The 13,543-nt window shown below is 43.6% G+C and overlaps 1 protein-coding gene across 1 annotated transcript in view; it reads left to right on the top strand.

Moving 5' to 3' along the window:
* LOC137325527 (procollagen galactosyltransferase 2-like) overlaps nucleotides 1-13,543 on the top strand; it is a 262,241-nt gene that overhangs the window by 149,970 nt on the left and 98,728 nt on the right. Inside the window, exon 2 of the mRNA XM_067990730.1 lies at nucleotides 12,305-12,415. Within this exon, the coding sequence (XP_067846831.1) occupies nucleotides 12,305-12,415 (111 nt within the window). The remainder of the gene's footprint in view (nucleotides 1-12,304; nucleotides 12,416-13,543) is intronic.

The raw sequence follows: 13,543 nt of genomic DNA, 5'->3' as shown, positions 1-13,543 counted from the left end.
GCTCAGTTTGGGGTTGAATAGGACAGTGATGTCATGTGCAATCTGGTTCAGCCCGAGACAGTGGCCGGGGAAGGGAATAGAATTGGTGGGAAGGGTACGGAATTTGTAGCGGTGCTGATAATGATGGCTGCAGTCTTCCCAATATTTAACTGGGAGGCAATGCCGGGTCATCCAAGACTGCATGTTGGACAAGCAATGAGACAGCACAGAGGAAGCGAGGGGATCAAGAAAGGTGGCAGAGAGGTAAAGCTGGGTGTCATCAGCGTACAGATAGAAACGGATGATGTCGCCAAAGGGCAGCAAGATGTAGACGAGGACGAGCGGGAGCCAAGGATTGATCCTTGGGGGACCTCAGAGGTAACAGTGTCGGGCCTGGAAGAGAAGCCATTGGTGCAGATGCTGTGGCTACAGTTGGGAACTTAAGAGTGGAACCGAGCGAGGGCAGTCTCACTGAGCTGGACAACTTAGGAGAGGCACTAGAGGAGGTCAACGTTGTCAAAGGCTGTAGAGAGATTGAGGAGGGAAAATCATCACGGTCACAATCACAGACGATGTCAGTGCTGTGGCAGGGGCGGAAATCTGATTGGAGAGATTCAAACATGGAGTTGTGGGAAAGATGAGCATGGTTTTGGGAGGTGACAACACATTCAAGGACTCTGGAGAGGAAAGGGAGGTTGGAGATGGGGCAGTAGTTTGCAAGGACAGAGGGGTCAAGGGTGGATTTTTTGGAAGCAGGGTCATGACAAAGCTTTTGAAAGGGAGGGGGACAGTACCTGAGGAGAGGGAGCCATTTATAATGTCAGTTGGCATGGGAGCCAGGAAGGGAAGTTGTGTGGTAAGCAGTTTAGTGGAAATAGGGTTAAAGGGAGCAGGAGGTGTGTCTCATGGACCTGATGAGCTTGTAGAGGGCGCAAGGGAAGATAGGAGAGAAACTAGAGAAAGGTGCAGGATCAGGCCTAGGGCAGGGGTGAGTCTGGGGAGAGATTGGCTTGGTGGGCAATGGGTAAAGGGAGAAGCAGCAGAGGCAGCTTATTAGATGTCTCGATCTTAGTTACAAAGAAGTCCATGAGCTCCTCGCACTTGTTGTTGGAGTGAGAGTGAAGGGAGCAGAGTTTAAGGAGACAGTTTGCATTGGAGAAAAGCAGCCAGAGTTTATCTTTGCTCTCCAGCATGGTTCAGGAGTAGTGGGCAGTTTTGGCAGAGGAGAGTGAGGTCCGATAGCACTTGATGTGATCCAGCCAAATCTACTAATAATGACTAAACCAGTTGTGTGCCAGATACACTCAAGTCTGCACCCCTTGAACTTCAGGGAGTGAAGATAGGGGCCATACTGGGGGGAATGATGGATGGAAGAGAGATGGGGTTTTACTGGGGACAAGGGCATCAAAGGTGGAGATGAGGGAGTGGTTGAGCAGATTAACAGCTGTAGAAGTTTTGTGGTGAATGGAAGGCCCGCTTTCCCACGCTGTGGTGTTGAAGAGGGTAGGGAAATGTAGGTGTTGAGGGATACAAGGAAGTGTCGGAGATGGCGTTGTCCGTGATCAAGACCATGGGAGTAGAGACACCATGTGAAAAGACAAGGCCGAAGGAGAGCCTGTAAATATGGGTACAAGAATTTATGTAGAGGGAGAGATTTAGAGAGGACAGGAGGGCAGTGAAATCAGAGGAGATAGGGCAAGGGAAGTTGAGATGGAGATTGAAATCACCAAAGATGATGAGTTGTTCAGTGCAAAGGCTGAGGAAGGAAAGAAGAGGGAATATTTCGGGAGATACTTGGGATACGGCTTGAGAGGGTGATAGAGAACGGCAATTTTAAAGGAGCGGTGTGAGGGGTGGAACAAGGTGAGGTGTTCAAAGGAGGAGAAAGCGCCAGAGGAGTAGGGGGACAGACCTCACTATGATTTGGTAATAAGAACCACACAATTTACATTAATGATTTGGATTCGGGAATCGGAAGTACAATTTCAAAATTAGCGGACGACACCAAATTGGGCGGTGTAATTAATGCAAAGGAAGAATGCGGTCAAAGTGCAAGAGGGCTTAAATTAACTTGCAGAATCGGCATGCCATTGGCAAATGAATTTTAATTACAAAGCCCTGGTTAGACCACATCTGGAGTACCGTGTTCAGTTCTAGGCACCGCACCTTAGGTCTTGGAGGGAGTGCAGCGTAGATTTACTGGAATGATACCTGGACTCCAAGGATTAAATTACAAGGAGAGATTACACAAATCAGGGTTGTGTTCTCTGGAATTTAGTAGATTAAAGGGTGATTTAATCAAAAGTTTTCAAGATAATAAGGGGAACTGATAGGGTCAATAGAGAGAAACTATTTCCGCTGGTTCGGAGTCTAGGATTAGGGGACATAGCCTAAAAATTAGAGTCAGAACTTTCAGGAGTGAAGTTAGGAAACACTTCTACACGCAAAGGATGGTAGAAGTTTGGAACTCTATTCCACAAACGGCAGTTGATGCGAGCTCAATTGTTAATTTTAAATCTGAGATTGATAGATTTTTGTTTACCAAAGGTATTAAGGGATATGGGGCTAAGGGATATGGAGTTAGGTCACAGATCAGCCATGATCTCATTGAATGGTGGAACAGGCTCGAGGGGCTAAATGGCCTACTCCTGTTCCTATGTTCCTAATATAGATAAGTGTGAGGTGGTGCATTTTGGTAGGAAGAATAAGGAGACCACGTACTATTTGGATAATAAGAGTCTAAACAGGATAGAGTAGCAAAGGGATCTCGGGGTTAGGATACACAAATCACTAAAAGTAGCGATGTAGGTTAAAAAGGCCGTAAAAAAGGAAAACAAGCACTGGGGTTAATTTCTCGAGGGATAGAATTGGAAAGCAGAGAAGTTATGTTAAACTTGAATAGAACCTTGTTTAGACCACACTTGGAGTACTGTACACAGTTCTGGTCTCCATATTATAGAAAGGATATAGAGGCATTGGAGAGGGTGCAAAAAAGATTCACAAGGATGATATCAGAACTGAGAGGTGTTAGCAGGAATAGTTATCAGGCTCTTTTCTCTCAAAAAGAGAAGGCTGAGGGGTGACCTGATGGAGGTCTTTAATGTAATGAAAGGGTTTGATAGGGTCGACATAGAGAAAATGTTTCCACTTGTGGGGGGAGTCCGAAACTAGAGGTCATAAATAGAAAATAGTCACTAATAAATCCAATAGGGAATTCAGGAGAAACTTCTTTACCCAAAGAGTGGTAAGAATGTGGAACACGCTACCACAAGGAGTAGTTGAGGCAAATAGCATAGATACATTTAAGGGGAAACTAGATAAGCACGGGAGAGAGAAAGGAATAGAAGGATATGCTGATAGGGCAAGATGAAGTAGGGAGGGAGGAGGCTCGTATGCAGCATAAACGCTGGCGTAGACAAGTTGGGCCGAATGGCCTGTTTCTGTGCTGTAGTTTCAGTGCAGTGTAACACCACTACCCCACCAGTTTGGCTGGGGCAGGTGCTGGAAAGTATAGCCATGTGGGGAGGCTAAAGTAAGAGGTAAAGTGTCACCACGTTTCAGTCAAAGCCATGATGTCAAAGCCACGATGTCCACAATAAGGCTGCGTATGGCAAGGGCCTTTCTCACAAGTAGAATGGACTTTCCTTTAACAAAAAGCAACTGTTTTAATTTGGGGAACCTGAGAAAAAATGCATTTTAACTCCTGTCATTTATCTGTCAAAATTAAAGAAAACTGAAAGTAATTTGAGTTCATTTTATTTCAATTTTTCTCACTATCACCTCTGCTGGTTGTGCATCTCTGTCTGTCCAGTGATAATGTTTATAATGCCGTTGAATTACATCACTTCATCTGCGTACAAATTGATCTTTAAAGGGTAGATAATGTTACGGTTTGAATGTTTCCATCAAACAGGTGCGAGAGTAAAAGACATGACAGACTGTGAAGTTCAGTTTGAATAAACTCAAACTTGTTTTTATTTTTTAAGACACACCATAATTTTCTTAAAACATTAAAGATGAAAAGGTAAGATTCATGCTTTTATTGCACCTCCCAAAGTGATCAATCTGCATTGCAGTGACTTGAAGGTGCTGATTCATGCAGTAGGGTTCCATAGGTGCCAGCACCCTCTGGTGCCTCATCGAAATGGGCATCGTCATGTGTGAGGTCAGAGACTGAGTACCAGCAAGACTATGGGGCTATCACAGCCAAACATGATCTGTCCTTACCTGGTGCCCACACACACGAGCACTTCTAGCAGGGATCACTGGAGAGCGATCAAGAGCAGAAACCATGGCTGACTTTTTCTTTCTTCTTCCCTGTACTAGGGGTGCAGAATCTAATTGTAACATCTCAACTGCTACCACAGCTGAGATAAGTTCAAAAATCGTAGGAACCAGGGGTCAAACTTGGTAGCTCACTGGTCTAAAATAAAAACAGAAAATGCTGGAAATACTCAGCAAGTCAGGCAGCATCTGTGGAGAAAGAAACAGAGTTAACGTTTCAGGTCGAAGACCTTTCGTCAGAGCTCACTGGTCTGTGTGACTCAGTTCCATAATGATCAGTGCAATGACGCACTGACCACACAAAGGGACTCCACTTTATCTCATTACAATTATATATTCGCTACAAGAACAAAAGAAAAGCCTGCAAGGTAATCGGAAAATAAATAAAGCTCATTCAATCACCCACCCTGCTATTACTACAGTAGTCAACAGACATACAGTCATTGCCATTCCAGGTAAACTAGTTTGCTAATAAAGGAGTTGGTGTCAGAAATCTGCACCGTTGCCACTGAGTTGGAGTGCTGCTCCAATGGGTCATGGCTTCCTGTTTGTTTGCAGCAAAATTAGACTCTTGTTCACAATTTCTCTCCAAGTGATGAACAGGAAATCTTCCTCGGTGTCCTGTTAGAGCTGGATAGAGCCTGTTAGAGCTGGATAGAGCCTGTTAGAGCTGGATAGAGCCTGTTAGAGCTGGATAGAGCCTGTTAGAGCTGGATAGAGCTTGTTAGAGCTGTAAATCCTCTTGGATTTTAGAATTTTTTTAAAACATTGATCGAATCAACCGAGAAATCTCATTTAAAAAAGTCAGTTCTGAGGAAAGTTTTTTTGTGCCTTAAAGGACAGCTTTCTCTTGTTTTCTCAACGGATGCTGCCTGACCTGCTGTGGTGTCTCTAACATTTTCTGTTTTTGTTTAAAAGAAAATCAGGTTTCATCTTAATATCACTCTTGTTCTTATTTTGTTATTTTCAAATATGTTAAGAGTAATTTTGACGGTGGGCGATGGTGTAAATCAGGCGATATCAGTTCGGTCACCCATTATCACCACTTATAGAGTCATAGAAAGTTACGGCACAGTAGGAGGCCATTCGGCCCATCGTGGCCGTGCTGGCCGAAAAAGAGCTATCCAGCTTAATCCCACTTTCCAGCACTTGGTCTACAGCCCAGTAGGTTACGGCACTTCAAGTGCACATCCAAGTACTTTTTAAATGAGTTGAGGGTTTCTGCCTCTACCACCCTCTGGGTGAAAAAAATTTCTTCTCAGATCCTGTCTAATCCTTCTACCAATTACTTTAAATCTATGCCCCCTAGTCACTGAACCCTCTGCTAAGGGTAATAGGTCCTCCCTATCCACTCTATCTAGTCCCGTCATAATTTTATATACCTCAATTAAATCTCCCCTCAGCCTCCTTTGTTGCAAAGAAAACAACCCCAGCCTATCCAGTCTTTTCTCATAGCTAAAATTCTCCAGCCCTGGCAACATTCTCATAAATCTCCTCCGTACCCTCTCTAGTGCAACATCTTTCCTGTAATGTGGTGACCAGAACTGTACGCAGTACTCAAGCTGTGGCCTAACCAATGTTTTATACAGCTCTAGCATAACCTCCCTGCTCTTATATTCTATGCCTCGGCTAATAAAGGAAATGATCCCAAAAGCCTTTTTACCTGTCCTACTACCTTAAGGGATCTGTGGACATGCACTTCAAGGTCCCTTTGTTCCTCTACACCTCTCAGTATCCTCCCATTTATTGTGTATTCCCTTGCCTTGTTTGCCCTCCCTAAATGCATTACCTCACAATTCTCTGGATTGAATTCCATTTGCCACTTTTCTGCCCACTTGACCAGTCCATTGATATCTTCTGCAGTTTACAGCTTTCCTCCTCACTATCAACCACACGGCCAATTTTTGTATCATCTGCAAACTTCTTGATCAAGCTCCCCACATTCAAGTCCAAATCATTAATATATATCACAAAAAGCAAGCTCTCCTCTTTGAAGTCAATGGAAACGACAATCAGGAGAGACGTTTAATGGGTGGTCGAGCCGATGTCGCCAATTTTACACTATCGTCTAATGTCAAAATTACCCCAAGTGTGAGTATTGATGACATTGTTGATGGTATTAAAGGAACTAATTAGTCTGACTGACAGAGCTGAGTCAGCATCAGTAAAAGCAGTTCAACATCAACATGTGTTAATTCAGTTTTCTCACATGGTTGGGCTCTGCAGCCTTTCCAAATCAACGCCTCAGATTTAATCTGTTTAAACAAATCCGTTTAACAATAATCATAATTATTTTTGTAACCATTCAAATTTTAAAAGAAGCACTGATGCTGCGTTCAAAATTTCAATTTTCTTTTGAACACAAATACGGAGAAAGGCTGGAAACACTCAGCAGGTCAGGCAGCATCTGTGGAGAGAGAAACAGAGTTAGCGTTTCGGGTAGACAACCCTGAATCCACCTAAGCTTAAAGGGCCAAACTCCCATGGTTTAGGGGGCCATAGTTTGGACATCCCTGTCGTTCGATAATAGAATGTGAGTACAGCAGTTGGATACAATCTTTTCAATGTGCTGCACTCTTAATTCTCTTCTAATTGTGTTCTAGAACTACCAAATAATCCCCCGATTATATTCTGCTGTGAAATTTGTGGCACCATTATCGCAACGTGATGGTACATTGGACCCAACAGCCTCTTTACAGACTTTAATCTCAATGTAACTTCAGTGCTACCTTGAACCATAATTAGCATTGCTTTAATCTCACTGAGACTGTGATATGAAAGTATGGATGGTAATGCCTATAATTTAATCTTTGGTGTTTTGGGATCAGCACACATCTTGTGGCTAATCCTGCAATTATTATTATTATTGCGAAAGCTCACTTAAGAGCCAAGGCCCACTGTGCAAGACCCTGCCGAGGCTGTAAAGAGTAGGAGGGAAGATGAGCTATCTCAAGAAGTAGCAGTTGGATGAGGCTGAGTTTGGGTTTTATCATCCTGTAGATTGTAGGAGGAATGGGAGACTTTTTAAAAATTCATTCATGGGATGTGGGCGTCACTGGCAAGGCCGGCATTTATTGCCCATTCCTAATTGCCCTTGAGAAGGTGGTGGTGAACTGCTGCAGTCCGTGTGGTGAAGGTTCTCCCACACTGCTGTTAGGTCGGGAGTTAATCTTATTATGAATTTTTGCAGTGAGATTGTACAACTGATTGGCTTGCTAGGCCATTTCAGAGGGCGTTTAAGAATCAACCACATTGCTGTGGGTCTGGAGTCACATATAGACCTGACCGGGTAAGGACGGCAGGTTTCCTTCACTGAAGGACATTAGTGAACCAGATGGGTTTTTACAACAATCTGGTAGTTTCATAACCACCATTACTGATACTAGCTTTTTTATTCCAGATTTTATTTAATTAATTGAATTTAAATGCCCCAGCTGCCGTGGCGGGATTTGAACTCATGATTCCGGATTATTAGTCCAGGCTTCTGGATTATTAGTCCAGTAACATAACCACTGTGCAACCGTACCCAGAATTCCCAGGAGATTAGGTCCCAGTATTATCAGCACAATATGTGAAACCTTGTTAGTGACAAGAGATAAGCTCTAATGAGAAGCCGGTTTTAAATGAAGCTACACGTGATTATTTTAATCATAACAATTTCAGAGTTACAGAAATTCTTAGGTGTCAAGGTGTGAACTCAAGGGTCTCAAGCTGTTCATCTCCAGCTCCACACAAGATCAGATATGTTGGTACTGTTCAGTCTTCATACTGAAGCCTCTAAAATGCTGACAGTGAAAAGTTTGACGTGGATTCACAAGACGCTGTCTCGCGTCAAAGTGGTGCTGAGTGGCCAATTTGTTTACGTCAGGAATTTCTGGCCTGCAAGCCAGAAATTCTTCACGATAATGGCCAATTAATAGCGGCTCTGAGAAGTTGCTACAAAACACACAGTCACGACATTCTAAACTACCCTCAAAGATTCTACTTCCTCTTTCACAGGAAAGTGTTGTGGTTTTAGGTAAGTGTGCAGTTGTGAATCATTTCTCAGGCTGGTCTGTGGACCGCAGAGTGGGGCCGAAAGACAAGTTCTGTTCTTCAACTCTGTTTACTTCTATAAAGATTCTTCAAAGCTCAGCAAGTTGAAGGGATGAAGTGATATGTAACTTTACCGGGGGAGGGAGTCGTTTGTTCTTGGAGTAATGTCTGTAATTCCTGTCCGCTGCACTGACATCCCACTCATTCGGAAACAGCCTTTTGACTGATCTGAAATACAAAATGGAACCCAAAATCTTTTTGCAGGGAAAAAAAATCAGTAACTGCAAGTTTAGATTCATAGAATCACAGAATCGTTACAGCACAGAAGGAGGCCATTCGGCCCATCGAGCCTGTGCCGGCTCTTTGTAAGAGCAATCCAGTTCACCCGCTCTTTCCCCGTAGCCCTGCAAATTATTTCTCTTCAGGTATTTATCCAATTCCTTTTTGAAAGCCGCGATTGAATCAGCTTCCACCACCCTTTCAAGCAGCGCATTCCAGATCATTCCAGAACTACTCGCTGCATAAAAAAGTTTTTCCTCACATTGCCTTTGGTTCTTTTGCCAATCACCTTAAATCTCTGTCCTCTGGTTCTCGACCATTCCGCCAATGGGAACAGTTTCTCTTTATTTACTTTATCTAATCCCTTCATGATTTTAAGCACTTCTATCAAATCTCCTCTCAACCTTCTCTGCTCTAAGGAGAACAATCCCAGCTTCTCCAGTCTATCCTGAAGTCTCTCATCCCTGCAACCATTCTAGTAAATCTTTTCTGTACCCTTTCTATGGCCTTCATATCCTTCCTAAAGTGCGGTGCCCAGAATTGGACACAATACTCCAGTTGTGGCTGAACCAGTGTTTTATAAAGGTTCAACATAACTTCCTTGCTTTTGTACTCTATGCCTCTTTTTATAAAGCCCTGGATCCCATATGCTTTTTTAACCGCTTTCTCAATCTGTCCTGCCACCTTCAAAGATATGTGCATGTATACCCCCAGGTCTCTCTGTTCCTGCACCCCCTTTAGAATTGTACCATTTAGTCTATATTGCTTCTCCTCGTTCTTCCTGTCAAAATGTATCACTTCGCACTTCTCTGCATTAAATTTCATCTGCCATGTGTCTGCCCATTCCACCAGCCTGTCTATGTCCTATTGAAGTCTATTACTATCCTCCTCACTGTTTACTACACGTTCAAGTTTTGTGTCATCTGCAGATTTTGAAATTGTGCTCTATACAAGTCCAAGTCATTAATATATATCAAAAAAAGCAGTGGTCCCAGCACTGATCCCTGATGATGGTGTTAGTATTTATAATAGATTTTTGCATTTGACATGCTAAACTTGTATGTCAAATGGCTTCTATAATGGATGAATGGGTAAATGCATTGGTGCATCTGGTGTGGTACTGAACCATACAGACCATGGAGGTTGCAGGTTCAATCCCTGGTCTTTGTTAAGTTAGCTGATCTAATAGATCTGCAGTCGGTCTTTGTTAAGTTAGCTGATCTAATAAGACAGTGGTAGGTCTTTGTTAAGTTAGCTGATCTAATAGGACAGTAGTAGGTGGTTGTATCTCAGCATAAGCCAGCACTGTCCTGTGAAGAAAATCGAGAGGAAAGAATTGCAGATTTTAATTTTTTTTTCTGATTTCTAAAGATAGACATGATTGGCTCGTTGCTTATTTCAAATCAAACATTTAAATAAAGAAGACCAAAGTTGCATTTGTACAATGTCTTTCAAGATATCCAAAGTATTCTACAACCAATGAATTACTTTTTAAGTGTTGTTATGTAGGTAAACACAGCAGCCAATTTGCACGGTCCCACCAACAACAAAAATGAAGATAAATAAGCAATAAATCTGTTTTAGTGGTTGAGGGATGATGTTTGTTAGGACATAGGAACAGCTCCCTAATGAATACTGCAAATACCGTTCTCATACACAGTTGATGAGAGGTTGTTGATAATTTGACATAAGCCAAATATTTCAATCTTGTCTTTTAATTAAAGCATAAATTGACACAAAGTGTCATTTCTAATGAAGTACGGCAGGAAATACACAGCAGGTCTGTCAGCATCTGAAAAAGCAGGTGATCAACAAGGATGCAGGCCCTTGGTCAGGACTGGATAGTTGAAGTAAGCAAACCCCTTGATACGAGCAAAACATTTTGTACAGTACCAGATACTTGCTTTGTATTCCTACCAATTACTGCTTTTACTTCCAGCATTTGCAGTTTTCTTTCTATCTGTACAATTCATAATGAACATTTAGAAAGCTACAGTGTGAACTCACGACAGACTCCACTAGTTATTATGCTGAGCGTTCTCACCTTATACGTCATCATTTATTTTCGTGCGTAGTGCTACTTATTCTCAAACTCTTAACAGATATTAAAGAGGCTGAAACGTCAATAAATGTGAATTATAAAGTAACAGTTGCATTATGAGCCTGATTCAGCAATTAATATATTAACATTTACAACAGGGTTTTATATTATATTATAATTTTTTTTGGCTGGCGCTATAACAGTGAGAACCATATCACTGGCACTTGTAAATTTCTTTGAATTATTTTTTACCAATTTTCTCCCTGGCTGTCCTAAAGTTGTTGGTGTCGATTTTGAGTGGCTTCGACTGCTGTTAATGGGGTGGTAACGGCCTCAAAATGGAGTCGGGAGCCTTACCACCCCCGTTAACACCAGAAATGTGGCCAGCTTCATTTTGAAATGGGCCTTCCGCCGGGCGTCCAAAGTGCCCGCCTCTTTCAGGCAACAGGCCCGTTTTAATATGGAAATCGGGGCCCTATGACGTAAGTCGGACCCCAATCGCCATTTTATGTAGGAACTGATTGGAGCTAGGGCAGTGCAGGCTTCAATCAGTTTCACGGCTGATGGTAGAGAAGAGGCCCTCCATAGATAAGCCTTGAATTATTTACATGGGCCCCCGAGGGGCAGGAGTGCTTCTTCGGGGCTCACTAAAATATTCTGGGTCAGTCAAGGCAGTGAGCATCAGCAGGCAACAACGTGACCATTGGGGCCTCACTGACGAGCCTGATCCTCTCCTTATACAGGATTCACTCATAGGGTTCGCCAGATAGTGAAGTGGGAACACTGGCTGCTTTCCTTTCCCTGGTGTAGCGTTGCTGAAGCCAATTGTAGCTCCCCTACTGCCATCTTGTCGAGATCAGCTAACTGAACAAAAAGTTGGTATCAGTAAAAGTGACCATGAAGCTGTCGGATGGTCCTAAAAACCCAACTGGTTCACTAATGTGCTTCAGGGAAGGAAACCTGCCATCCTTACCCGGTCTGGTCTATAGGTGACTCCAGTCCCACACCAACATGGTTGACTCTTAACCGGCCCCTGGAATGGCCTAGCAAGCCACTCGGCCAGGGCAGCTATGGATGGGCAATAAATACTGGCCTTGCCAGCAACGCCCACATCCCGAGAATGAAAAAAAAAGCAGCCTAGGCATTGGATTAAATCATAGAATCTTACAGCACAGAAAGAGACTATTCGGCCCATCATGGCTGTGTCAGCTCTTTGGAAGAGCTATCCAATTAGTCCCACTCGCCTGCTCTTTCTCCATAGCCCTGCATTGAACCTAGGAATTTTTTGTTTGTTTTAACTGACGTGGGATAAATGTGAGGGACTGTCAATATTTCTCTTCTGTCTCTGCACTAATTCCTTCTGCACCACAGTATCACAGTCAACATGAGGCATTGTTCCACATGAAGCTTGTGACAATGAACGTTTTTAAAAATGGGGTTGCGGATAGTATCAGTCATGGTGATATTTTAAATGACTCTCTTCCCTGAACAACAGCCCAGTATCAAAATCATTTATAAAGTGTCCACCTTTTGTTTCGCGCTGACAGAAAAGCAACAACATTTTATTTTTGCATTTAAAATAAAATGAATGCTGGGCGACTGTGTTGACAAATTTGTTGTATTTTAAATTCTAAGTCAGTTCAGCTTTGTTCAACCAGTGGTGAATTTATCTGTATCTTTCTACAGGGCCGCCACTGATCACAACATTGACAACACGACAGCTGTACTGCGGGAATGGTTAAAGAATGTCCAGCAGGACTATCACTATGTGGAGTGGAGGCCCCTGGATGAGCCCAAGTGAGTAATCTCCATTGCAGAGCCATCCCAGTCAACGCACGTCCCCTCATTTAAACCTTCAAAGGCATATTTTAGGCGACTTCCGATTATTTTCACAGAAACCTCGTTCAACGAGGTGTCTGTGCAATTGACATGAGAAAATATTTCTGTTCGCTTTGAAATAGAATAAGAGCAATTAAAGGGGCATGCTGTCATCAAAAAAGCAATTGATGCAAACCTCATATTAACAAGCGTGGCATGCTGAGGTAGATCACTGTGTCACGAGCGTGCAACGTCAGCGTGACAAAAGTTTCACTTTTCAGCCTCTTCTCCCCTTCAAATAAGGAACAGGAATGTCAAACTCCTCCCTTTTTTTTAAAGAAGGCAGGGTACCTTTAAGGTTCGTGATGCCAGACACAGTGACGCCGACCTGCTAAGCGTCACTCATTTAGGCGTGAGAAACACTCGGCTGGTTTCAAAATGCTACCTTTTTATTTATAGGCTGAAAATCAACACAAAGGAGGGATTTAACTCCTGCTCCACCCTCACCCCCGACCCCCGACCCCCAACCTCCCACCATAAACTGGGGCGGAACGGGAGTTAAAATCGAGCGGCTGTATTTCCTGCTCCGATACCGCCCCAGGCCTGAGTCTGAGTCAGACAGGCGCCTCGTTAGTATATGCTAGTCGGGGTCCTGTCGTTCAGAGAGGACCCCAAGGCAATTTTAACAGCCACAGACTCTCCAACCAGTGAAACCTGCAGGGCACCCAGCAGAAAGCCCCACGAGGTAAGTATAAAACTTATTGTTGTGGGGTCAGAAGGAACAGAATTTTTTGACAAAAAACACTAGATTTGGAAGAAGGAGGCAGAGGGGTCAGGGAGGGAGTTCCATAGTTTTAAGCCCGGATTTTAACCCAGCCTGGCCAGCGCGAACCTTGAGCCAACCCCAGCCCTGGCCAAGCCTCTCCCTCCTCGCGTCGGCATCTCCTTTCAATGCCCGCCCCGACCAAGCACTAATTTTGGGCCGGAGACAGATTCCCATGGGTCCCTGGCCACGCCCAAATTCCCAATCCCACCCACTGGCCCTGACATCACTCCCACCAAATGCTAATGAGGCCCGGGAGATAAAATGGGCCAGACCCCGCGTGT

The sequence above is a fragment of the Heptranchias perlo genome, chromosome 9 (assembly GCF_035084215.1).
Source record: "Heptranchias perlo isolate sHepPer1 chromosome 9, sHepPer1.hap1, whole genome shotgun sequence".
NCBI lineage: Eukaryota > Metazoa > Chordata > Chondrichthyes > Hexanchiformes > Hexanchidae > Heptranchias > Heptranchias perlo.
The sequence above is the reverse complement of the archived record's forward strand: the minus strand, read 5'-3'. Positions and strand labels throughout refer to the sequence as shown.